General features: G+C 37.1%; 1 protein-coding gene across 6 annotated transcripts in view; it reads left to right on the forward strand.

Annotated features, from left to right (window-relative positions):
- elf2a (E74-like factor 2a (ets domain transcription factor)) overlaps positions 1 to 26,840 on the forward strand; it is a 57,069-nt gene that overhangs the window by 25,725 nt on the left and 4,504 nt on the right. For 4 of the 6 annotated variants that reach the window (XM_088926504.1, XM_088926501.1, XM_088926502.1 and 1 more), the window contains exons 2-7: positions 2,177 to 2,380; positions 7,330 to 7,495; positions 22,221 to 22,334; positions 24,750 to 24,920; positions 25,574 to 25,660; positions 25,864 to 26,056. In XM_088926504.1, coding sequence (XP_088782630.1) covers positions 2,306 to 2,380; positions 7,330 to 7,495; positions 22,221 to 22,334; positions 24,750 to 24,920; positions 25,574 to 25,660; positions 25,864 to 26,056 — 806 coding nt within the window. In that variant the 5' untranslated portion in view covers positions 2,177 to 2,305. Of the gene's footprint in view, positions 1 to 2,176; positions 2,381 to 7,329; positions 7,496 to 18,234; positions 18,331 to 22,220; positions 22,335 to 24,749; positions 24,921 to 25,573; positions 25,661 to 25,863; positions 26,057 to 26,840 lie in introns of those variants that run through there. The other 2 variants (XM_088926668.1, XM_088926588.1) reach the window with 2 other exon arrangements.

Here is a 26,840-nt window from a genome sequence, read left to right on the forward strand (position 1 = left end):
GCAAATCTCATGTTGGATAATCATGCGACTTTCTCTCGTGGAACAAACATACTGTGATGAATTGAATTGTCTTTCTTTTTCGCCGGAAAGGGTATGTCAATATGTGGAAGGCTAGTAGAGCACAATGGGTTTCTAACAAAAGACATAGAAGTTCTCATAACAATGAGTGACCTGAAAGAGACGGAAAGATTTTGAGGATTGCTGATAAACAGCACGTGTTCTGCTGTTAATATCGACAGAGTATCTAATATGAGGCCTCATTTACTTTTCCCCCTTTTTATGCAGTACCTTACTTTCAGTGGTCCTGAGGCTTTTTAACCACGGGCACGAAATAGAATGACAAATGGGAAGCGGACGCCTAATTTCTTCACTCATGTCGAATAAATTCCTTGCTTTGTTCTAAAATGCTCGAATATATTCTTAATGGTTTTGTTTGCTTTTAACAGAGGAATCCCCTGGGGACTAGCCGGCTTTCTGGAGTGCTTTTAAAAATCTATAATGTGAAATAGCAGACATAATAAACAGGAAACTCAGCTACACTGCTAGAGTACCATTTTTCAGCACTTCTGTTAGGTAAATAAAAATGGAAATTGATTTAAATTGTATTATTTGTTAACAACAGTTGAGTATTCTTGTATTTTTAACAAATAAGAATAAGAAACAGGAGGAAAAGGTGTCACTTCTAAAGTATAAGCACCATTACACTGCAATCCAAACAGGGCAAGAGGCAGATTCGCAGCCAGTAAAAAAAAAAACCTCAGTATTTTAGCAATTTCCAACACAAATCTGAAAAACCCTTGAAAAACTGAAAATATTGAAGAAATGTAACATTTTTTTTCATGCCACATATAAATGTGTAGTCTGTAATTCAAGAAAAATCAGTATTGGGTACAGTAGTTATGTGTTGGAAGATCATGCGAACATAGTTTAGATGGGTATATTTATTGGCTTGTGAAACACAAATAGATGTTAGAAAAAAAATCAGAAACACAATTACACAACTGTAGACAGGGTAGTAATTGTATGCTAAGTTAAAGTAGAGAAGAAGGTAATAGCACATCTCACTGCAGCTATGTCAGGGGCTGCAGTCAACTTAGGTATATTTGTGTATGGGTATGTCAATTAAAGTATGTTTTTTTTTAATGGAGCAGCTTTTAAATAAACCAGTTTCAGCAGTGTTCATTTGTTTTTCTAAATTGTTCCACATTTCTGTATATTTATGTTTTAATTTAGGTAAATTTAGAACTTAAATGAAAACACTATTAAGGTTTAGCAGTTTGGATTATATTTTACCTTCTAATAAGATTTTAACAAACAGTTCTTTGTCAAAGTTAAGTGGTCTTTATATTTGGTAGGCCAGATTGTTTTCCTTGAGAACACTTTTCTGAATAAAGAAAAAGTACTGGTTTTTGTTTTAAAGGTAAATTTATGCATTGAGTGAGAATTTGGCAATGTGCTGGAAATGCCTTAGAGTTTAGTGTTTCATTACTTAGCCAAGTGTATGAAAAAAATAAATCCTTTCCGAAACATATTTCTTCAAAGGTATTCAAGGAACGTTTTCAAGCATCATGCTGTAATTTCTCCTGTCCTGTCTACTTCTGAATGATTGAAATTCTTATTGTACTTATAATTTAAGTAAATATTCCGAAAAGGATGAGGCACAGAAACAGTTAAATGGACAAGACAGCGGACCCTAAATTGTGGAGAGAGAAGAGGAGATCATAATATTTTAAATGGGCAAAGTTTAAGTGATCACTTACAAATGTGGTTTTTCATTGGTCTGTCAGCGGCGTCAACTGTAGCAGAGTGTCTTCCGCAGAAATCAGTTTTACCATCTGGCAAAGTCACATTCTGAGCCCAGCATACACGAGGAAACTTGTTACACTCTTTCTTTATGTATCAATGCCAGCTGCTGCGTTTCCAGAAACAAGCAAGCATGTTTGCTGAAAATGTTTCTCAGACTAGAAGAAAGCCTGGAAATATGACTGCTAGTTTCTGGAAATGCAGAAGCAGCCATCTTACACGACGAAGGAGTGTATCAGGAAACATGTTTGCTCCTGTGCGCTGGGCTTTACATCTTTCTCCATCTCAGTTCCTGTAACCTAGAAGAGGCAGCCGGCAGCACATCAGCACCCTGACTCATCCACACCACTCTCTCTCTCTGTCTGCTCTCCAGTTTGCGCGGGCCGCGGCTACAGCGCTGCAGGCAGGGAAGCCGGGCCGGAGGAGAGCAGGGGCGGCAGGAGGAAGGACGGGTGGGAGAAGACGGCGCTGAGGGAACGGCCAACTCCCAAGGGAATGCGTTATGACCTCTGTGGTGGTCGTTGATGGCGGAGGTCCGGTGGTGGAGTATGTCAGTGCGATGGAGAACCCACAGCAGGTAACTGAACATCAGAAGTATGTAGAGCTCAGTGGATCGATTGAAAAAGGTCCTGGTCCAGACACAGCCATGATTACGCGAGCAAGCATGAACATACAGCATGTAACCGAAAGTTGTGGAATAGGCAAGGAACTAACTTTGTTATATAGATGCTTAGTTTATGGAAGGTTATATGTAATGTTTTAAGAGAATTCAAATTTGGCACCAGAAAGGAAACCTGAAAGTTTAATATCATATTTAGGTCACATCGAAGTGCCACAATGTGTTTTTTTCCATATAAACGCTGCTGTTTTATTTGGCAAAGTGAGTTCATAATTGCATTCCTGAAGAAAAAGAAGCTTCACCACTTAGCTAGAGTACTATAGTTCTGCACTTGTTTACAGGAAAACAAAACCTCAAAACAAAAGGCTTGGGCAATAGTGTTATCCAGCTGTACAGTAAATATGTATATATGTATTTTTTTCAGAAGTGCTCATCTTGATGCTGTTTAAAAATGAAATAATATTTATAAAGTTACTTCCTTCTACAAACAGAAGTACTGTAGTAGCTTGTTTGTTCAAAAGGCATGACATCCTTGTGTTTTCCGAGTACAATGGTAGCTCTGTACCCCTGCATAGGAAGTGGTCATGGCTTATTACATATTAACAGTGAGTTTTCCAGGATTGTTTCTTAAAAAAACTTATTGTTTTTCACATGTAATTAAACTGTTTTTATTATTGTCTGCATTAGGAGTAACAGTTCATAAAGCAATTTTTCCGTGTTCAGATTTTTCCTCTTACTTTGAAATACATTTGGATTTTTGCTCCCTTAATGGAGGACCCCTTGCTATTTATTTAAGAGGGAATTGACTAAATGAAGTCTGTCTTTTATTTACTTCTGGAAATACCAGTCAGAAAAGGCAGTTTTCCAATTATTGTGGGCTTGCACAGAATGCATTATATTTGAAGCAGAGAAGTTAAGGAACTGCTGCAAGTATTTTTGATAATGCCTATCGGATAGTGATGATCTTTCACCAGGACAATCCTTTCTACTACAACATTGAGGGGTAATGTGTTAAAATATGATCAAGCACTTGGATTATAATAATACTTTGACACACTAAAACAACAACAAAAGCGACTACCACAAGACCAAAGCAGCAGAGTTGAAAGATGATGAAAAAATCAATTCTGTAGCAGCCTTTCTAAATACAAAGCCCAGTGAAGTACTTAGACACAGTACAAATCCTTGGTGAAAATAGAAGTATTGATGACTTTTTGTGTACCAATTTGTTCACCAATAAAATACAAAACCATTTAAACTCTTCAAATTAAATGCTTGAATAGCCTTGTTTGCTTATGTGCTTTTTGGCTTATTCCTAATTATGTAGTCTGGGCAATGCGTTTGGAAGTATTCAATTTATCACCACCTGAAGCTGAAGAAAAGGGATCAAAATGAAACAAAAAGGCCCAAGTTCTTTCCTGCCTTTTTGCGGTATTTGTAAAACAGGAAATCAATGTCCTCTTCTTTGATCGCAGGACTGTGATGTACGTTTGGCAGGGCAGAGGCAGTGTTGGAAAGTGGGAGTAAACTGGAGAAAAGAACTCTTCTGAGCTGGAGCCAAAGTGTACACACACTTTAATTCTCAGAGGCAAACAGAGCCCTGAGTATCCAGTGGCAGGACCCTGCTGTTGACCTAGCTAAAGTGAGGCAATCATTATTGTTGGCTGATTTTTATCTGTCACAATTAGTAATACAGTTATGGAAAGAAAACATTTTAAATGTAGCCCTTGAATTAACAGTTAGTCATAGGGGAAAAAAATGTGAATAGTGTCATAATCACTATTAGAACGTATTTAAAAACAGATCTTTTCATACTCCTTTAATTCCATCATTCTTTTATTTGCAATTTGCCTTTCTGATCTAAATGTCAGAATACGTAATTAAATCATTTTCCATCGTATTGTTGCTGAATTCACAGGTTGGTCTGAAAATGCCTGGAGAAATTAGAAGGTTTTGGTTTTTTTTTCTTCAGTAATACTAGTGGGACCTGAGTCCTGCTGTTTCTGTTTGCGTAGTTTCAGGGCAGTCTATTTTGCTTTGACTAGTTTTGCTAACAAACATCTTTTTGTTATAGTAATCCTGTTTTCATGTTTTGAAATTGAAACACAATGTGTGAATTTAAGCTCTCAAGTTCAGCAGCATGTCACAAAACTGCTGAAAGTTAGTGAATTGCAATTCTTGTATATGCACAAATACAGGATCTTTTTTTAAGGATTAGAAACTCTATACTACTGATTGTCTCAATACTGGAATTATACACTTTCTTAGAGAATTAAAATTGTATAGGAGTCACCCAATTCGTTCTTTTTGTATACCACAACAGCCAGGCTGTCCTTTTAACATAATTGTGTTTGCTGACCTCAAACACCCCCCTCTTGTTAAATGTTGACAAATGATACTGGATGGAAAAGGGAGACTCAGCATGCTAAGAGTCTTGGCATACAAAATGCTAAACTGGCTAGTTTTTGGCATGTGATCTACTGGCACACTGTAGGACAAGCACAAGCTGACCATGGGAACTGTGAAAGCTGACATACGCTGGCACTGTGATAGCCTTCATGAGCTGTAGGAAATGACATTTACATGTGTGGTCAATTACTAAGATATTTTCACACATTCTGTCTTGCAGTTGATTTCAGTTCTAATTACTAGCCCCTGGTGGTACCTAAGATTAGTTTAATTTACAATAGTCTACACTGAAAATCAAGTCCAGAGCCCTGCAGCGAGCAGCCTTGATACAGAGATATGGAGATGGCAACAAAAGACAAAGCAGGTGTTAAGACATGTGTATGTGCTCGCTCGTACTTGTGGGCTGGTTGCTGAGGGGTTTGTAGAAGGCTTGTGTTTATATTGCAGGTGTGGGGTTGTCAGGCTAGACAGTCTTACTGTTTTTTGTAGATCCTCATTTGAGCGATTTTGCAATTTGTCAGTGTTTTTTTTAAAACACTGTGGTTTTTAATCTGTTAGAAAGATGGTGTTTGATAAACCTTTAAATATCATGTTTTATTGTGCACAGGCATTAAGCACCAATTTTCATCTTGTCAAAGGCGTAATGATGAATTTAGAAATTGCCATCTTTGGAAGCAGTTTTGAAACCCTTCTTGTCTTAGTCCCCTGGAGAATATGGAGTCATATGTCACCCTAACCAAAGAAATTTATCACTGGCTAAGTCTGAAGGAGCAGTGAGCTTAGATATGTTTTAGTTTGTGTTACACCTTGATAAACCAAATAATCTTACTGAGGTCAACACAGAATGGAGTTTAGTGGCTTCTCCCTCATTTTCTGTAACCACCGGTTGAGAAACCCAGCACGTTATAAACGGTACTCTGCAGAAGGAGAGGTATGTACTTAAGTTATTTTAGTCAGGATTAAAAAACTCAGGAATCTTGTGCATAGAATGGACTGTAAGCAGCGTAATTTTAACATTCCTCCTTTCCAAGAAATTCATTTCCATTAGCTTTCTAAAATACATTGGGAAATGAATTCATATAGTTTAAAGTTTATGTGAGGTATATGTCCGACATAATTTTTCACTATCTCAGGAATTCCTTTTGGATCTATAAGGCATCACTGGACAGTATTGTCATCAGCCGGAATTTATTTTGAGGAAAAACATTCTTTGTTCTACAGATATACAACATGATACAAATGATAATGTCTTAGTGTTATCATTAATTTATCTGGTTTACCAGCTCAAACTTTGGCCTGTTTTCTTGATAAATGAGAAAAGCTTTGTGCACAGGGATACTAGAGGACACAAAGTGCCTAGGAATTTGAAGTGTCCTCCAGTATTGCTTAGATTTTTATGTAAATAACCAGAAGATCCCATTGAATAAACCTTTCATGTAACTGTATTTCTCTTTCACAATTTCAACATTTTTATATTGTATAGGTGCAAAGCGCCTGACCTGTTCTGCTTAATAGGTGACTATACTTGAATCTTAAGACCACTATTTCAACAGGAACACCATTACCTGTATTTTATAATAATATACTAGTGCCTTTAGAAGCAGTCATCTCAAATCACTTCAAAATACACAAAAATCACAATAAGATTAAAGAAAATAAAACAAATAGGTTATAGAAAACAGAACAATCATGAAAAAGTCATTCTGAAAAGTATATATTTAGGCTTGATTTACGAACATCAAGTGTTACTGAATCAACAAAAGGGCCATAGGCATAGTCACCCACAGACTGGTGATGAACTGTAGGAATGCATAATAAATAGGAATATTCTGAGTGAAGGTCACATGGAGGACAGTAGACGCACATCCAGTAGATACTAGACAGTAATGCCATGTAGAGCTCTGGAATGTAAGCAGGATTTTAAAATCAACTCAAAAGCTGATGGAAAGCCAGTGCAGGGACTCCAAGGCTGAAGTGATGTGATCACTGGCACATAACGTAGTCAGGATTCTAGATGCCAAATTCTGATCCTACTGTTACTAAGTGTAGTTTTAGTGACTTCTACAACTAGGGTGTTACCATAATCAGTCCTTGAAAGTTTTTCCACTACAGACATGGAGAGTGTAAGGCAGGTTGGCAGTATTTCTCAGATGGAAAAACAAAGGTGCTTAGAAATTCTGTGCTTGAGGTTCAAAAAGTCAATCCAGGAATGAAAACCACCTCCAAATTCTTCATTTTGGATTGAAACGCAAGCATAGTGCCTTGCTTACATCATTGGTTTTACAGATGGGAGGAACCCAACAGCATGACCTCAGTCTTGTGTTGAAAGGGACTTTGCTGCTAAAAGTTAGATTCTTTCATTCTTTCCTTCCCAAAAAATGAGCGTTTTTTTTTTTCTCCAAGCAGGCAGTACTGTAGTGCTGTGTTTGGCTGGTGCCCAGTGTCTGTGGATTAGAACTAAAAGCTGAGGTGTGATGGTGGGTGTGCTGTTCTGGCAGGAGGAGGTTCAGGGGGAGGAGTATCCCGCAGTGATTGTGGAGCAGGTCCCCAGCGCTCGTCTGGAGCAGTGTTACGCAGCACAGGTCCTGGTGTACGATGACGAAACCTACCTGATGCAAGACGTCGCAGAGGAGCAGGAGATAGAAACTGAAATCGTGGAGTCCGGTAGGACCTGTTTGACTTTCTTTGCATAAACACAGAGAGGGGCGCTAACCATAGATACAAAGGTGGTTCTCTAATTTAAAAAAAAATGTAGAAAATTAAATACTGTATTCCTTCTGTTGAAGCTTTCAAGTCTTAACTTTATTGTGAGGGAATGATGTGAGAGGAAGTGAAACCAGCATCGCTTCATTTATATTATTTCGGAATAAAAACCACTCGCTCCAATGGAGAACTTTTTTCAGTAATGGGAACCAAACTGCATTTAGAAATGGTCATCATGTTTTCCTCCTAAAAATCAAGCCTCATAAATTTCCCCCAGATTCTTTCACGACTGACATTACTTAAAATATCTGCTCTGTCAAAACTTTATTTTTTTATTTTAAAAACTGAAGATGTTAACGGCAAATGTCACGTTTACATTGTAATGCCTTGTTTTGGTGAATTATGGCCTCCGCCTCTCACGCATTAATATGAAGTTGACTTTTACTACAGAATACGTGTGGTGCAAGGCAGCTCTCTCATCCAGGAAAAGCCATTCGAGTCCAGTAATACAGTGTAATTAGCATGTAGATTGACAATTAATATTTCTTGTCTAATCCCTTATTGAGCCTTCTGTAACATTTAATTACTTTACAAGAAAATATGTAATAAATGTGCGTGAGGTGTCTTTATTACAAACCAGGAGATGGCTGTTAGTTATGATTGGCTCATTTTGTTACTAGTATTTTTTGGACAGCCAGTGAATAGGCGTTATGTGACTGTAACAGATGTACACTTGGTTTTCTGCTGACCACATTCCTCATTTTACACAATCACTAGCTAAATCTATTGAGTCACTATGGTGGAAACTAACGGCAGTTTGAATTGTTTCTCATTTGCCTGTTATTCCGACTAATCCGAAAGAGCTTTTTCATGTGTTTTGGCTCATTCCATGTCACACCCTTTTTTTCTTTACAAAATGCTGCTAGAGGACGCCTCTGAGAGATCATGCATTTTTAGACTTTTTTCAGAGCCATTCTATTCATTCTGAAGACCCCACTTTCTGAGCACGCCACAACCCTCTTCCTAGTATTGACTTATACAGGCTTTGACATTATGTTTCATCTACTGGTTCTTAAGCATTCAAAACCAAAGAGCCTTAAAAAAACAATTTCTGAATTCACAATTAGTGTTCTTCATCCATGGGCTACATATACTGTATAGTACCCCTCCAAAAAAGAATCTGGACATTGGAGTGACAACTGTTCATTTTACTTTAAAATCAAGCAGTTTGTATTTGTGATTGTGGTATTTTTATGAGTGATTTGAAGAATGTATGCTTTATTTTTGAGTAATTGCATACATACATTTGACTGTATTTGAACAAATACTATGTGTTCAATCCAGTGACCATATGTATTGGGACACATTCACATGAAGTAGATTTCAGAGTAAAATTTGGTCTTTCGCTTCATACTCCTTTGAAGCAATAACAATATGAAGTCTGTAAATAAGTTCACCAAATTTTGTGCAATCATTTGAGATGCTCTACCGCAGATCATCAGTTATTGCTTATTTTTAGGGTGTTCTGACTTCAGTATTTTTCTTCAACATGTAAAACATTTGTCTCAGTTGGATTGAATTCTGGAAATTTACTAGGCCAGTCAGTCTTTTTTCATGATAAACTGGCATTGACAATATGTTTTGGGTCATTATCATGCTTCATGGTCAAGCTCCTCAATAAGTACAGCAGCATTTTATTCTACATAAGCAGATGAAATGTTTCTATAGACTTCAGAATTCATTCTGCTGCTGCCACCATTAGTTACACCATCCATAAAGACAAGTGAGTCAGCCATGCATGAACAAGCCAGAATATGCTTCACAGATGACACTATTCTTTGGAGTATCTGCATTTCCTTTTTCTACACTTTAATCTTCCCATCACTTTGGTGAGGGTTTATGTTGGTATCATCTATCCATAAATGGGATTGTGTGTTTAGCGGGTTACTTTTTAAAACGTAATTAGAGGGAAACAATTAAAAAAGTTATTGGCTACATTAATTGGTTACAATCAATGTACATTGGTTACATTACTTATTTTGTAACTTTAATTTTGTGATTTTTATCCCCCCCGGTGAGCTTATAGAAAAGACAATTAATTGCCAGCAACTACTGCTGCATGCTGTATTGTTGTGCATTTGATAAATAACCTTTGATTGATTGATTGATTGATCTATCTGTGTAGTATATATACAGACTATAAAGGAACAAGTAATAGGTTTATTCCATGCTGAAAAGAGGAGAGAGAAAACACAACGTTTTGGCTGTGAAGCCTTCCGAAACGTGTTTTCTCTCTCCTCTTTTCAGCATGGAATAAATCTGTTTCTTGTTCCTTTGAAGACTTCGCATGCTGACTCAGCTACCTACCTGAACATGTACAGACTATGTAAAGTAATACATTTCCTCATAAAAAACAATTTCACTCAATTTCCTGTTAATTATAAAAAGTAAGCCCTTTCACATTACTTGTAACTGTAATGAACTACATTTTAAAAAGTAGCTTTTCCAAACCCGGTCCATTCATGCCTTTCTTCCAACCTGAGTGATATACTGTATATACTTATAGAAAATTAATTAATTAATTGCTTACACTTATATAGCGCTTTTCTGGACACTCCACTCAAAGCGCTTTGCAGGTAATGGGGACTCCCCTCCACCACCACCAATGTGCAGCCCCACCTGGATGATGCAATGGCAGCCATAGTGCGACAGAACGCTCACCACACATCAGCTATTAGTGGGGAGGAGTGAAGAGTAATGAAGCCAATTCATAGATGGGGATTATTAGGAGGCCTTGATTGATAAGGGCCAATGGGAAATTTTGGCCAGGAGCTTCCGTGGGCTGCCAGTTGTGAGTTGCAGGGTGGTATGGCTGCTGAAGAAAAAAACTTTTCTGTGAAAGACAAGCTAAAAGCAATGCCATGTTTTGTCTAGTACACTGCTTCTAAAGTTGGTGTGTTACTGTACGTAGTTACACTTTAGCCAATAATGACTTTAGGGTTTTTAATTTACTCAGCAGAGCTTTTCTGCTATCTGGTAGCTGTTGCTCACTGCCTGTCATACACTGTAAAGCAGCCCTGATCAAACAGTATGATCTAAAGTGGAGATGTAATAACCTGTTGCATGTATTGGTGGTCAAAGTATTAGATAATAGATAATTTAGTACACTGACATTTGTTTTGTGTTACTACCATGACTTTATTAAGGAATATTAATATTAAGTTGTTTACCCATACAAACACACTGCATGAGAGTTTTTCATAAATATTACCAAGGGGAGGACTGCGACTGACAATACTAACGTGAACATTTAAGTACTGATTTATTAGTTCATTTTGTAGGTTCTTGTTATGGTTTGTAATAAGAACCGTTGCATATCTACTATTTAATTATAAACTCTGATTTAGGCACTTAAGTGGCTGTTGTATAACCAGTTAAAAGCCACATTAGTAAGAGAGTTCATTGGGCAAAAGTAATTTCGCCTGCTGTACAGTATGTCAAGCTAGTGAACATCCCAAAATAATACAGAAAGAAACTAATATCAAGAGAAACATTCTTTATGCCATTGGGATGTTGGAGGCCAGACTAATTTGGCACATGGCTGCTTGCAGTTGAGGGTGTTCACAGCCAGCAGTTTCTAACCTTGTTAGAAGAAAATGTTATAGTCAAATCTGGGACACTATAGTGTCATACAATGTAATGTCTTGTCAAGATCACTGGACAGGCCCAGGGGTAATGGACTGTACCAGACAGCACAGCACAGCACTACAATAATCAAGTCCTGGGACCTCACCTGCTGCTCTTTCTGTGGGCTCTTTGTGATGGAACAGCACATGTCCTCAGGCTGCTTATGTGACAATGTCTTTCTGGTGAGGAGAGCCTGTAGCATTTGTTTGATGAATGCCATATTCACTAGACCTGATCCCCATTGAACAGCTGTGGGAAGAGCTGGGATAAAATATGGGTATAACTGCTATAAATGATGATCTTTCTGAATATTTTGTGAATTTATTGTAGTTGCATTGAATTTGTTTACAAAATGTATTATGAGATGTTTCTTTTGATGTTCGGTTTACTTGGAGAAAGATGGTATAGATGGAATTTTGAGAAGAGTGATAAGCTGAAGCAGACAGTTCATGACAAGCGTAAAATAGAACACTCAGTTCAAATTCTGATGTTTCCCTCCTCTTTGAGTGGTTACAGTACATACAAAATGGAACAGCATTCAGAATTGCATTTCTGTATTAGTGCTAAACTTGCTAGATGTTGCATTTTGTTACACATTAAGGGTAGAGTACATGTGATTGTAAATACCTGTCCATGAAGTTAATGTTACTCGGAAGATAACCTAGGCAATCCTAGAAATCATGCAAACCTTCAGTTTTTCCATCAGGACTTAATCAGTAAGAGAACACAGGAGGACATATCTGAGCTTACTGTCCATGGAATTGAGGGTATAGTCAGAGAAATACCTTTGTCATGCGAGCTAAACAATTGTGCTGCATAATTTCAGTGCTGTCATGTTAGAGTTCAAGCATGGGCAGTAAGATATTTCTAATAAAATTATTTTAAATTTAGGAATGAGTTGATTTTCCTAGTACAAGGTCTGGATTTGAAAACATTTGATATGATATAGTCATATTGTGCTTGCACAAAAAATATAACATCATTTTTTACAGAGCTATTAAGTTAAAAATGGTTTGTACTTAACGGTACAGAACTACTCTAATTCATGTTAACATTTTCCTGGATGTAACTGCTGTATATACATGACTAAAGGCTTTGTATGTGTGGAATCTTTTACTTCTCATTTATATAAATTTAAAACTATTTTTTTACCAGCTAGATCTATAAAAGCTTACCTGTAGGGTACTGATAGCTGTAATAAAAGTAACATATTTATTTATATGCATTTTAACTACCAGGTGATACAGTTGTTTGCTTTAGATTAATTAACGGCCTTGGTAATCTCCATCTTCTATGAGAACTGTGTAAAGATATGTATTAAAATGAAATATTAGTTTCTTATGAAAGGAACAGAAAGTGGGTGTATGACCCTTCTTGTGCTATTGTAAAACTAGAACAGAATGAAGGACTAATAGCTTTGGTTATATTAATGGCCTGCTATTATTGTGTGTTGGTAGAGACACTGTGTGTGTTCAAAAGTTTTGAAAAATATGGTTTGTGCACTTTTTAATACTTTAAATCTAAATGTCCTCTATCTTTCTGTTAAATTATCCATTGAAATATATATTTTTTAATCAAGAAGCAGATTTGACCAAAGTTACTAAATTGCAAGACTATGTTTTAGTTGTACAGTTATACTGTACATCTGTTCAGATAACAACTCTTTTGTTTTACTTTTTTGTTTGTTTAACTGCTGTCTCCATCCTGTGGCTATCTGTAGCATCACACCTAAGGTTTGAACTGTGTTAGTTGATTCATCAATGATTATTCAGGAACAAAAAGTTATTTAACTTAAAAAAAAAATTAAAGACAATACCTTTAGGGAATCTGAATCCTTGGATGAGGCCCACTTGTAGTCTTCTTTGTTTTAAACTAAAAAAGGGCAACTCCTTTAACCTGTAAGTGTAACACTCTTATTTCAGCCCCGGAATATACTGTATCTAGTTGCTCTTCTCTTGATGAATTCCAGAACATCAGTATTTTTGTAACATAGTGACCAGAATTGTACATATTGTTCTGAATGAAGCCTTATTTCATAACCTTTGATTTAAATTCTTTATTTTTAACTTTATATCCTAACATTGTATACCTGTCTTATTGCTTCCACACATTGTCCATGTGTCAGCTTAAACACCTTTTTCTTAAGTAGAATCTTCAAACTTTTGCTATTTTATATATTGTTTGCTACTTGCGTGTAATATTCTGCACTTGTGTAAACCATCTTGAATTTGATCAAAATCTTTTCAAATTTCATTTGCTGCTTTTATGCTTGCGGATTCTTCTATTTTGTAAGGTCTGCTAACATGAATAATTTACTAACTATCCCGTATTTAGATCATGGATATAAATTAGAAAGATTGGTGGTCCTCATACGGACCCCTGTTGTACGCCACTAATTACATCACCCCAGTTTGAGCATTTACCCCTTATTTACCTCGATTATTTAAATCAATTGAGGATAAAACATTGTCTAATAAGGTATGAAGAGATACAGAATTCACCTGTTTCTAAATTTCTAAACAATTAAGAGTTTTTTTTTCTAGAAACTTGTGATTACATGGTCAGGCTAGTTCAATGTGTTAAAGGGATGGAAAGGGTGAGTTTACATAGTTGAAATCTAACCCTTCTAGTGTGTGTATATTAGCTGGTTACTGACTATAATGCTAATCAGAGGAAGCAAAAATATTTGTATTTATAAATTCAGATTATATTTATGAATAACAAACAGTAAATGTAAAAATACAAGATGTTTTCTGGCTTTAATTTTAAAGCACAATCTGAATTCATCTTTGTTACAGTTCTTTAAAAAGGGTGCTTTAATTTTTAAGTTTAATTTCATTATTATATGTCTTTGCTGGATTCTTGTAAATTGTGTTTTTCAGTTCAAGGAAAGCAATGAAAAGCTGTCAAGAGCTCTTGATTGACTTGCTTCAGATGTCAAAGGTTTTGTTCAGATTTTTGCAAGGAAAACAGCTCATGATTGGCACCCTACGTCTAGAGGGACATCTAGTGGTAGTTCAGGAGAACTACCAGTGGAGACAGAAAAGCTACAAAGGAGTTCTAGTAGTTCAAGTTCAAGGTTTATTGCCATTTGTAATAAGTGCGTTTGAATTCTTTATCGTGCTTGTTCTGTCGTGTACAAACAAGTGAAGACATCAATAAATAAAAGCAATAGCCATGAAGTACAAATACCGTACCTTCCAATACACAATACAACATACAATATATATTTTACACTATACAATAGTAAACAAAAAGAATGTACAGTATACAGTGCACAAATGATACATTCAACAGGTCGTGGTAGTGGCTAGTAGTCAGTCTACTGCTAGGTATTAGCTATTCAAGAAACTGCTTGACGATTATAACTATTCCTCTACCTGGTGATCTGTGCTTTGATGCTATATTACCGCCTGCCAGACCTGACACTGTCTACAGTGTGTAAAATGTTATACTTCTTTCATTTTTCTGCTTTTAATGCTAATTCACAGTCACTTACAATGCTTTCCTGAAAATCCCCCTTTTTAAAAAATAGACCATATACAGGATTGAGATAGGGACAGTAAAGTATTTTTTGACAATTTTAATAAAATCTGTTAAAATATGAAAGAAAACTTACTTGGATTTTTCATGTGACCTGCATCACCAATAATATATATTTTTTGTACTTTATTTGTTTCTTTTATGATTTACTATTAACATTTAATGAAGGGTCATTAAATTGTATATTACAGTAGGCAGACAATAGCAGATCTATATACAGAAAGTTAAATCATGATCAGAAATAAACAATTTGGAAGTGACTTTTAACCTACGTTATAAGAAGCAAAGCCGCCTGCCCAGGAATTCGACAACTGGACAATTTTCCACACTGATGCACCCAGCAACACAAAAATACTGAAGATGAGGTACCTAAGGTTTGTGGGACTACTGAAATTCTAGATAGCAGTTTTAGATCTTAAAAGCACTCCAAAATGAGATGCATTTTATGTACAAGCACCACACACTGCCCTTACAAAAGGGTGTACTGTGTATCTCAGCAAATGTTCATGTTTAAAATTACATTTTTGGCTTTGTTTTCGTGCTTGAGCTCTTTTTGTTTAGTCCTTTTTTAACCAGATAAATCAGTTGATGTCTCATTTACGGCAATACAGAAAACAAAGTAATGAAAGAAGAAAAAAATGAAAATACCCTGAGCAAGGCTAGATAGTTGCAGCTTACTTTGTAAATTATTCCAGTTTTTAGTAGCAGCAAAATGAAATGACTGGTATCCCAACATGTAAGTTAAGAACATAACAAAGGTTACAAATGTGCCAATCGAGCAGATTTAGTAGTAATTAAATGATCCGCTAAACTCATTTAGACATTTCTTAAAAGGCTTCAACAACATGGCTGCTTAGGTTCTTCCACACTTCCACAACCATTTGGGTCAAGAAGTGTCTGCTGTTCTGGACTTTAAATGCACTGTCATTTTCAAATTCCATCTTGCTTTTGGAAGGTTCAATTTGATAAAAGGTACTGCTAGTTAAATTGTAAGACAACCAGTAAGTGCCAGCAGTTTCACACAGCCAATTTTGACAACATTAAACTGCAAATGCAAATGTTTATATCAAAGCCAATTTTGCAGCTTTTTCATTAGACTTGAGTGATCAGCAGTCTGTGAAGATAGCTTTGCAAGTGTAATTTTTGTTGAGATTCAGTATCATATCATTCGTACCATTAGAAGTTGATGTAACACATCCATGCTCAGAGCGAAAGCCATACTGCATATCTGACTAAATGCAATGGTAATGATTTCTTTGAGTTAGGCTTTGTAAACCTGCAGAACAATTTAATATTGCTGTCCTAGAGGCTTTTTGAGATGTTATAACATTCAAAACCATTGATAACCATAGTTCCAGAAGATATAAGAGGCACATAAGTTTCATAATAACCATACTCCTGCACCAAATCCAAATGATAACCTAAAACACACGGAATGAATGTTGTATAACCTCATATGTAGCCTTCAAAAAGAAATACCGAAAATAATGTGCAGGCTAATTTGAAGTTTACCAATATAATTATCTAAACAGGTTCTTAACGGCTTATTAACTCTTTTCACGATTCCTCTAAATGGCAAGGAAAATGGATAAAAGTTCACAGCAGTCAGTGTCGGACTTCATACTGTATACCTTTTGAAAAGAGGAAGAACAAGGGCTTTGAGCGTGTTGGAATTTAGTCTCTTTTAACAGTGAAGTCAGTGAAAAGATCCTAAATTAAAGTTGTTTTCTTCGAAAAAACAGTTCAATGCTGTCCTGACCAGCTGATTTATTAGTGCCAGATCTCTGAAGCTTAACTGGTACTTCTGATTCAGTAACGGGGTGTGAAACTGAAGAGACTGTGGGACATGATCTACACAACGTTCTCTGTGAATCGGAGTTAGCAATATTGTAAAATATCGACCTATCAAATACACGTCTGGTATTAATGAATTTATTGAAGTGAAATTTACATGAAAACGTAATTTAACAGAATAACCCAGTTGATTTTAGCAGTCATAAAAAAATCTTAAAAATGTATTTGGTGGGAAGCTTCACCGAAGAACTGTCATACTTTTACATACAGTAATTTATGTAAATACTTTTAAGTATATATGTAGCTGTCACAATGTAATTATCTGAGAGCCAAATGGTGTTTACACCTCTTTAAAATTGAATGTTACCTTTGCTGTTGCTAGAGTTGCTTGGTGACACAGCAATGTGGGGAAAGAAACGGGTTTTGTCTTTGATTTGAAAATCTGCGACAGTGTTCATAATTTGGGAGATATGGCACTGTTGTATTCCTAGTTGTAAAAATAAAAGGTTATGAATATAAAATATTAAAATATAATTTTAATATAAACTGCAGAATTTTAAAACTTTTCAAACGTTCTTGAAAAAGATAAAAGGTAAGTACAGTGATATTACGTTTTCATACACTTAACTGTTAGTGTTTGCAATTGGTAACCTTTTAGAGAGGATTCTGATTGAAAAGCTTTCAGACATAATCTTACAGATGTTATCATAGCAAAACTGGCTCCTCTGTAATAGTAACTGTTGTACTAATAGTGATTTTCTGTCACCTGTTTTTTGCCTCAATCTATAGTACAGAAAGTGTGGGATATATATAATTTGTTATAGAAAACCGGCGTTCAAAAATGTATATTCGAGAGTGATTATAGTAGTAGCGATTGTGTATATAAACTAGCAATAAAAGCGAACCAGTGTAAAGCGTGTAATTTCTTTGTTTTAAGCGATAGCAACGATCGTCTGTTTGGTGTTGCTACAGCAAACTCGCTCTTATTCCCGAGTACTGTAAACTTACAATTTCCTTAAGCCTTCAGGCTACAGAATTTGATCTGTTTAGCGCAGAGCCATATTGAGCAACTCGCCTGTTTCTTGCGGCTGTCGGGACAGAAGAATATGTTACTAAACTTGTAAACAGTATAGCTGTGTGGGAATTAAAGGGAAACGCCTGCCGGCCTCTCACACACATGTGAAATAAATCAGGAAATCTGTGTCGCGACTTTGCTGCTGCTTTTGTCTACGGATGATATGTCGCTCGTATTGAAACGTTCAGGATCTTTTAACTGAAAGTAATAAACTTGTTCTGCAGTGATCTCGGCAGCTGAAGTAACGCATCGAACAAACGAAAGAACAAAAGCATTTCTGGTGCGTTAATAATTCAAGAATAAAAATCTGATGACATCTTTTATGTAAAGTTCAGTTAATGTTTACGGTTAGGCAAGCGCCATAGATTAAAGGACTTATGATTATGGGGAAAACAAACATGGGACATATTAGCGCTGTAAACATCCAAAATCTTCTGAGCAAGTGACTGCAGGCTGTCCTTGTGCTCTTGAAGCTGACAGCAGCACGTAGAGGATTTCCTGTGTTCGGCGCGGAAGAATCGCGGTTGCTCGAGTAGGTTGTGTGTTTGGCTGAATTTGAGGCGATTTCCTGTGCTGGCGGAGTGATCTTAGCTGCGCCTCTCCAATGTAAGTCAATGTGAATCTGCAGCTCCGGAGAACATGGCGACTTCACTGCATGAGGGACCCGCTAACCAGCTCGATCTGCTTATCAGAGCCGGTAAAGCCTTGCAAACTTTTCCTTTCGTCGCGTCGTTGCTTGATTTCGTTTTCCGCGCTTTCCAGCCTGGTCCATAAATCCAGATTTGTTAAGTTGTTTTGTAAAGTAATGGAGGGCAGATCAGGAAGTGATCACCTTGGTTAGCAACCTGCATGGCGTTCTCTGCTTTTCCTGTTTCGGGGGCTGAAAAAAGTACTTTATTCTAAAATGCACAGCAGCTCAGCTAAATGCAGATGTGACAGGATTTTCTGTTGCATTGCATACAGTTTAATTTGAGGTGTATTTCGTCTGCTTTCTGTGGATTTTAGTGATGGTTGTTGTGAGTTGCTGGGAAACCAGGAAGTGTGCAAGATTGTTGTCTTTCCTACGTCTTTGCCACGCTGTCTGACTCGGAAGGACGTGCACTTCTAATCTTTTTTCTTTTTTACTGTTGTTTTTTTTGCTATATGTCACCGTAAAATGTATAATAAGAGTGCCATTGCCCTTTTCTTATAGTTTTGAACATTCTGAGGGATTAAATTACCGGATTGTGTTTTTTTCTTAGAATAAAAATTCTGTAACGGTGGAATTACAAGACCTAACTGCATGCTCAGGTTCTCATATGATAGGTCTAATTTTTTAATAGAAATAATAGAGCTCGACAGATAGTTCACGTCTTAAACTATTTTGGTATATTTTATGTAATTTAGATGTACAATTCTAAATTTAATTTCATAAGAAAATGCGTGACCTGTGCGCACTGCAAAGTAGGAGGTTTGTTGTTTTATTAGAAAACGGGGATTGGATATTAGGAGTTTTCATTTTATTAGTATGCGCCCAGTTTTTTATAAGTCGAATGACTTATTTTAGGATTTTCTTTTTTTCTGATTATTTGATGGCGGAAGCACTGAGATCCGTGCGGACACTGTATTTTGTGACTGACAGGACCGTCCGACCAATCGGCTGTGAGAGATGTTCGAAATCCGCCACAGACCCAATAGCTGTGCGTGGTGTGAGAGGCGGGGAAGCGCCCGCTGGCCAATGCGAGTCTGGGCGGGGGATGATAGACAGGTCGCTGCGAGAGCGTCTGCGGAGGGAACTGGAGGGAAAGAGTGTAAACACGGAAGTCAGAAGGGACAGCACTACTTTTTGCAGAACCGCTATACAGGATGCAATTAAATAGTACCGTTTTAATTACCCATTTTTTAGAGATTAAAGGCTATTTATGCGACTGTTCTCCATCGTCTGGTTTCTTTTGGCTTTACATTGATGTTATTATAATGAAGAGTTTTAGTACAGCTGTTTTTTTGCATGCACATTTTTAGGATAGTTGACAAAAACATCGTTATATGCTGGGTAAATATTATTGACTTACAATGTCCAATAACCTGTTACAGAGAAGCTGTCCTTTGAATTGTTAGAGCCGCACTAGATCAATGTTTACACGGTACCTATTTTTAGAGCGTTATCTTTTTTCTATCTTTTTCCACTTCCAGCAGTTAAGGAGACTCCAGTGGCTCTTGCAGTTTTTTAACACGCTTAGAGTAGCCTTAGTTTCTTGCTCCTTTAATCATGACAGGTTCTTCAGTTACTTCTGCCATTCATGAGTTGAAACGACAACGTAGGTGTGATTGGGGTAGAGTGAGGTGGTGTCTAATGACTTGTTTTTTAAAACTGCATTTTGGATTTTATTTTTTGTGCCCGAAGTCAAAGTCAACGGTATCCGCAGACGACCCAATCACTTCTGCGGCCGTTTTTGTGAATTAAGTGCTTCAGATGAAGAACATCAGGGCAGTCCCGTCTTCTTTTGCTGCTGCTTCTGCTTGATTTCCTTAATAAAACTGACATTTTAAACCTTTCATCAATATGTCATCACTGAAGTAGTATACCTTACTAAAAAATACTTGTGACTTTAAAATCAAAAGTATAATAGGTCTATATACATTTGCCTGTTTCAAGTTTTATATAGACTTTCCTTTGGTTACTGGTTTTGTGTATTTCGTTACTTATCCATATCATAAGATCATACTAAAATGGATGTACAAGGCTTAAAATTCATAAGTGTACAAGAGTTAACTATTCTACCTTCTGTGACTTTTATCCTTTTATGTAGAATAAAATCAAGATACTTTAAAATCAAAAGTGTAATAGGTCTATACACATTTGCCTGTTTCAAGTTTTATATAGACTTTTTCTTTGGTTACTGGTTTTGTGTGTTTCGTTACTTATCCATACCATAAGATCATACTAAAATGGATGTACAAGGCTTAAAATTCATAAGTGTACAACAGTTAACTATTCTACCTTCTGTGACTTTTATCCTTTTATGTAGAATAAAATGCAGTTGATATTTAATAAACCCATTTCTGTTGTCTGTTCTTTTAAACTTAATCATATATTCAGCACTGTTTTGTATCTTGATAGTCGTTATGAAGTCACTACTTTCTAAACAAGACATTAGTAATGCCTGTTGCCAGCTTTCTAAGAAATATTCCCTTTGTCATTGTGTTGCTTTCCTGAAGCTCTTCACTGTGTACGAGCGGTTTTACTGCCGCCCAGCTTCGTGGTTCTCCCTGTTAAAATGTGTAGCAAGTGTGTAGGTCAGGTCCTCTTCAGCACATTGGCACTGGGGACTGAACACGTAGGATCACCTAAAGATAGCCCCTCTCAGGCATCCACTGCTCATGGCCAAACATGGCCAGAGCAGGGCTGTGGACATGGTGATGGAAGACAACAGGTGGTGTGGCGTCAGCGAGGTTAGAAACGCTGGAGGAAGCCTGAGAGCATGTCAGTGTGTTGTATATAGAGCTCTTTCTGTAGGTTAGGTGGTGGCTTCATTTGGGAAAAAAAAATGCCTATTAAATACATCATGAATAGTTGAGTTTTCCTAGCAGTTTGCATAACGTCTCTCGTAACATAGTAGTGTGTCAGTTCTTTTCACTTCTGAATGGGGAGGCAGTACAAAGGGGGATAAATGATTTGCTCGGCCAACAGCTTTACCCATGGGAGCTCGTGGTGCAATAAGGTTTTTCAACATAAAGTAATCATGATTACAAGTAATCATTCAAGTGCTAAAATTCCTTCTCTTATCGAATTAACTTGAGCAATTATTCCCCGCTTTGGTTATTTTCACCCTGAGTGTTGAAAGTGAACATTAATGGAAAGTATCTGCAAACTGGGTCTCTCATGCATTTGGTGTGCAAGCTATCAGCTTGGATTTTCCATTACACAGTGTTTCTTGCCTTGTTCAATCTGATGTATACATGTTTCCAGTATGTAGTCTGTTGGTTTTGACCACATTTTGACCCAAACGAGTAGTAGACGTTAGGTGATTGTAGTAGCAATGGCATGGTCCATTGCTACAGATCCAAATCTATGTCAACGTGAAAAATAACTTTGTGTTTGAAAGGGTTTTATTTTAAGTTTGAAGAGACAGTGATCAATGGGTATAGATTGGCATTTGTTTTCTGTATATATTTCTATATGCTGTGTTCAGTAAATTCTTATTCCTTGATTCTCATCTTTACTAAATAAATTAGATTGCTATTACCAATTACTTTTAAAGTGCACAAAGAAGGCATGACACAGTATTTAAATAGCTGCTCTGCCCTCTTGTGGTTTTTGGCCTGCTTGCTGCTATTCCCTAGATTGGAGTTAGAAAGCCACAGATGAAAAGAGGTGTTTTCAATTTAATCCTGTAAAAATTGCTCAAATTGTTTTGTCTTTACGTACGTTAATGGAAAATTTTGCTCGGCGCTGTGTAACGGAACCGTTGCAAATAACCCTTCATGAAAATCGAACCAAAAGACAGCCTGTGAAGCTAAAAGGCATCGGCGGTTCCTGCCTCTCTCTTTACATCAAGGATTGTCCAGCTGGTGCTTTTCTTGAAGTCCACCTTATTTCTTTCGCAGTGGAAGCATCGGTGCATGGCAGCAATGTCCACTGCTCTGACAAGACCATCGAGGCGGCCGAAGCCCTGCTCCACATGGACTCTCCCACCAGCCTGCGGGGGGACCGCAGCCCAGGTGAGCCTCCACCGGAGACACTTCTTCTAAACCTGCCGCAGGCAGAACGGTCATGCACTGAGCAGGTCTTAGTGTTTTGTGGTCCTTTCAGCTTGTTTTATAAAATATTGAGAAAACGCATGGATTTTGTCGGTCTGTAACAGCATTTTAGGACGTGGAAAGGCTTGGAACGCAGTCTTGAACAAAGTTTCAGATCCTCAGTATCACTTAATGTGCTGTCATAGGCTTTTATTCTGCTTATTTTGTCGATCATGATTTCGCATAATTCATATAAATTGACAAATTGTATATGTCCTCTCTAAGGAGTTCTATAAGGAAAATAAATTTAAAAATGAGTGCTCAGAGTTTACTGATTTATTTACACCCCCAGTGAAATCGGAACAAAATACTATATTTTATATAACGAAGATGTATAGGTTGGATGATGTCATACTGTAATAGTATTGCGCAGAGCAAAGTTGTGTTTTTAGTTTTGGACTCTAAAGATGCCAGTGTGTATTGGAGACTTCCAACTGCTGCTTAACGGAACACTTGTCCCACAGCTTGTGGTGACAAGAAACAATTGCATTCTTTTCCTGGCTAGATTGGGACCAATAAGGGACACTACACTAGAGATTCAGCCTTTTACGGTTAGCCAGCCCCCTTCTTGTGGACGTCAGTGACCATTTGTCTGCATTCTTCAGAGAGTTGTTTGACCTTATCCATAATGATCAGTGCTACTACAGATTGCCTTCTGTGCATTACCTCATTATATGCTCCAAGTAAATGAGGAAACTTTTTGAGACCTCTGTGTGGTTTCAGATGATTCTATTAACTTTCAAAGAGAATAGTGTTATTAGAGATTTTATTTAAAGGAATATTTATTTAAAGGAGTATTCAGTGGTGTGCATAACTATGACCCTCATGTTCTTTATAATTCAATTATGACAAATATAACTTTTCTCTGTGCAGCGTTATTATGCTTACAATATAGGAGTTTTGGAATTGGTTTAAGCAATTGTTTATGCATTATCCAATCTGTAATTCATTTTGTTATATGATGTTTTTGTTCCTGTTTCATCAGGGGTATGAACAGATCTGGAGGGCACTTTCCATATAGCTAATTGGTGGTGCCTGTGTAAAAACCTGTGCCTTAAGTTTAACTTCCTGGAGCAGTTTCCTTTTCTGTGTAAAATAAATGCAGTTAAGCAGAATAACAGTTTTATTAACTATTCATCAATGAGAGCCGATAACCTTTATTTTTCCCTGTTAATATACTGACCAGAAATCAGTAGAGCTCATTACCTAAAGTAACAGAGTAAAGATAAACATGCATAACGTATTAAAACAAGTAAACAATGACAAGGAAATATAGAAACAAACCAGAATGCTTTTTTGATTCATATTGTTTACCCATCTTGCTCCTCAGTCTGATATTCTGTCAAGAGAATGCTGTGTTCACTACTCACGTAGGTTAATTTATAAACGTATTTCTATTATGTTACATTTTAAGAATACTTTTTTTAAAACTGGTTTAGGTATTTGCGACGTCTTTTGTATGGTTAATGCTGTATGATACTGACACATTCCTATTGAGACACCGGGTAAGTTATTTTAAAGTAAGCCTCTGAGGCGGAGGTCATGAAATAACCATCTTTCAGGCTGATGCTAGCGTGGAGGTTGGGGATAGTTCGAGGAGACCATCGATGTGCCGAAATGGGGGTTAACTCTTGTTAGCTCACCCTGAGCGCATCTTAAATGCCAATTTGAGAGCTGAGAATGTTCACAATATACAATTTAAAATGCTTTTCGTAGCTGGGAGATCACTAAGTGTTTTCTAAGCTTCAGCAGGCTTGACACGTTCCACAGTAAATATGATAAATTGACCTAAGCAAACTTAGAGCACTCCATTTAGCATGCAGGTGATGTAAGACAATTGTCAAAGTTGAGACACATCTGAAACCAACTGTTATCTTGTTTAGGTAAATATATGCCATCTGTGGGTAATTCAGGGTAACCTGAATTGGTGGTACATTTAGAACTTGTGATATATAGATAGGTGTGATACAGAATATATTGTTTCTGTAATGATTTATGAAGAAGTATTTTTAATCACATTGTAAAGAAATCTGCTACAAAAGGCAAGGGTGTGAGTTGTGGGTACTGAGTATACAAGTTCCTCCAATAAAGTTCCAAAGTGCTGCGAAGCTTACGTGGCATCAGAGTGATTGGTAGGTGAGGTGTACCTACTACATTCATGTGAAACTGCTCTGTACCAAGTCTTTAGCTCTCAGGGATATTACTTGGGCTGTAGACGTATTATTTTTTGGTCATTTCTGAATAAAGTGCGCATCTTGTGACATTTGTCGTGCCGCATGCTCAGGGGAGGAATACGCTGGAAGGTTTGTACTGAATGGGATGCATGTGTCTCCTCAGTGGAGGTGTTTGTGCCTCCTTGCGTGACGACGCCCGAGTTCATCCACGCTGCCATGAGGCCAGATGTCATCACGGAGACTGTGGTGGAGGTGTCCACTGAAGATCCCGAGCCAATGGAGGTCTGTGCTGTCATGGAAACTCCAGAAAGTGAGCCTACAAAGAAAAGGAAAGGTATGAACGAATGAATTTGACCTAGTATTTAACTTACTTGCCATTGTGCTTGTGTAAGTAAATTGCTCTTGTAATTCTTTACAGGCTGGTGAGTAATGTAAGACCACTACCAGAAGTGGTAGCTTGAATAAGCACAACTAATTCAAGATTTTAACAGCTCTTTGCTCTAAGGCTGTAGTTTAGACATTTTGCCACTGAGTTTGAAACACCTTAAGGCAAGACTGTCTTGTTTTACTTCAGCTCAAAAGAAATAAGATGATGGCAAAAAGAGATTTGACTATATTCTAAGAAGTTGTCTGAATGGGATATTTTTGGCTGTGTTTCAGCCCTCCGTGTTACTTATATGTGTAGAACTTTAACACTGGATTTAACCACCCTTTCCTTGTAATGTGATGCAGGTTCTAATAATTTCAGGACTTTTATTAGTGACTTTTCTGTACAATTCTAACCTATTGTTTTAACTGGAAGAAAGACATTCCCTTCCAAAATCATCTCCTTAAACCCTTTGTTTCTATCTAGTTGCTAGAATAGAGATCTGATAGTCTCTATAAAGTTTTGGGGTTTAATTTTAATTTTAATTTCCATGTAACAGGAATCAATAAAGTGTATCTTTGGTAAAACTGGATTTTTTTCTGCTTTTCTCTTCTCTTTAGCAGGGAGAAAGCCAAAGACTCATCAGGCAGCTGTTTCCAATGGGTCTCCTGATTTGGGTATAAAGAAAAAACCCAGAGAAGGCAAAGGTAATTTACAGCACATAGAATGAAGCACAGCACAGAACAAAATTAGCAAATATTAGGGAAATGCTATTTGTTTTATTTGAATAATTTCTTGTACTTTAATTCTGTGTGAAAGTTTATTGTAATCTGTCATGATTCTGATGGATGTAGCCTCCCTACTAGTCTTGACGATATGTCTGTAAGTTTATTTCTGGCACTGTTTCCAGGTAATACCACCTATTTGTGGGAGTTCTTGCTGGACCTTCTCCAGGATAAGAATACCTGCCCCAGGTACATCAAATGGACCCAGAGAGAGAAGGGCATCTTCAAGCTGGTGGACTCCAAGGCTGTGTCCAAACTGTGGGGCAAACACAAAAACAAACCCGACATGAACTATGAGACAATGGGCAGAGCACTGAGGTAAGGACCAGAAGAGCAGCTGTCAGTGGTTACTGAGGGACAGTTCCTCTGTGCAGATGTGTGTCCAAAAGCACAGAACAGCCCAAGCATAAGAATCACTCATCTCATGGTTTTACAAAGTCTCACAAGACTCATTTTCTTCATGAGTTCCAAAAGTTTTGAAAGCTGAAATTGAAGCTAGTAGCTTGAAAAGACTAAATGAAATAGAAGTACATTGCTCCAGTCCCCTTTTTAAAAGTCACTCTCAGACTGCCAACATTTTTAAATATAGAAATAATGCATATTTCACAAGGAACAGTCAATAACAAAATAGCCTAAAGACATTAACTACAGAATGCTTTTGCAGTATAATGTTTCCATTCCACTTTTGTCTTGTTTCTTCTGGATTAGTGAATTGGTTTTCTGATGTTAAATCACTGCTTGGCTACTGGATTGATGCTCTCAGTTGCTGAATTCTCTGGATCTTCTAGAAGAAGCACACGCGTATCACCAGTGATATTGTTCAAACTTCATTCTGTGACGGAAAGAAAACTTGTTGGTCACTTGATTCGTGTTTAACATCACTCTAATGCTGGTCTGCCATTTTCGCAACATCACTTGGCTACTCAAAGCACATTTGCCATAGAGATCAGGGTGACCAGAGTCCCAGTCTCTTCCCACACCTTCAGTTTTTTATTCGCTGACAATTTTTGTAGTTCTTTTATTTCATGTTGTAATTTAGGTTTTATGTGCAGATGTTAAGAATGTTTTTAACATTGAAAACTGCTTTTTAAATGGTATATTT

The sequence above is a fragment of the Atractosteus spatula genome, chromosome 1 (genome assembly GCF_055471065.1).
Source record: "Atractosteus spatula isolate fAtrSpa1 chromosome 1, fAtrSpa1.hap1, whole genome shotgun sequence".
Taxonomy (NCBI): domain Eukaryota; kingdom Metazoa; phylum Chordata; class Actinopteri; order Semionotiformes; family Lepisosteidae; genus Atractosteus; species Atractosteus spatula.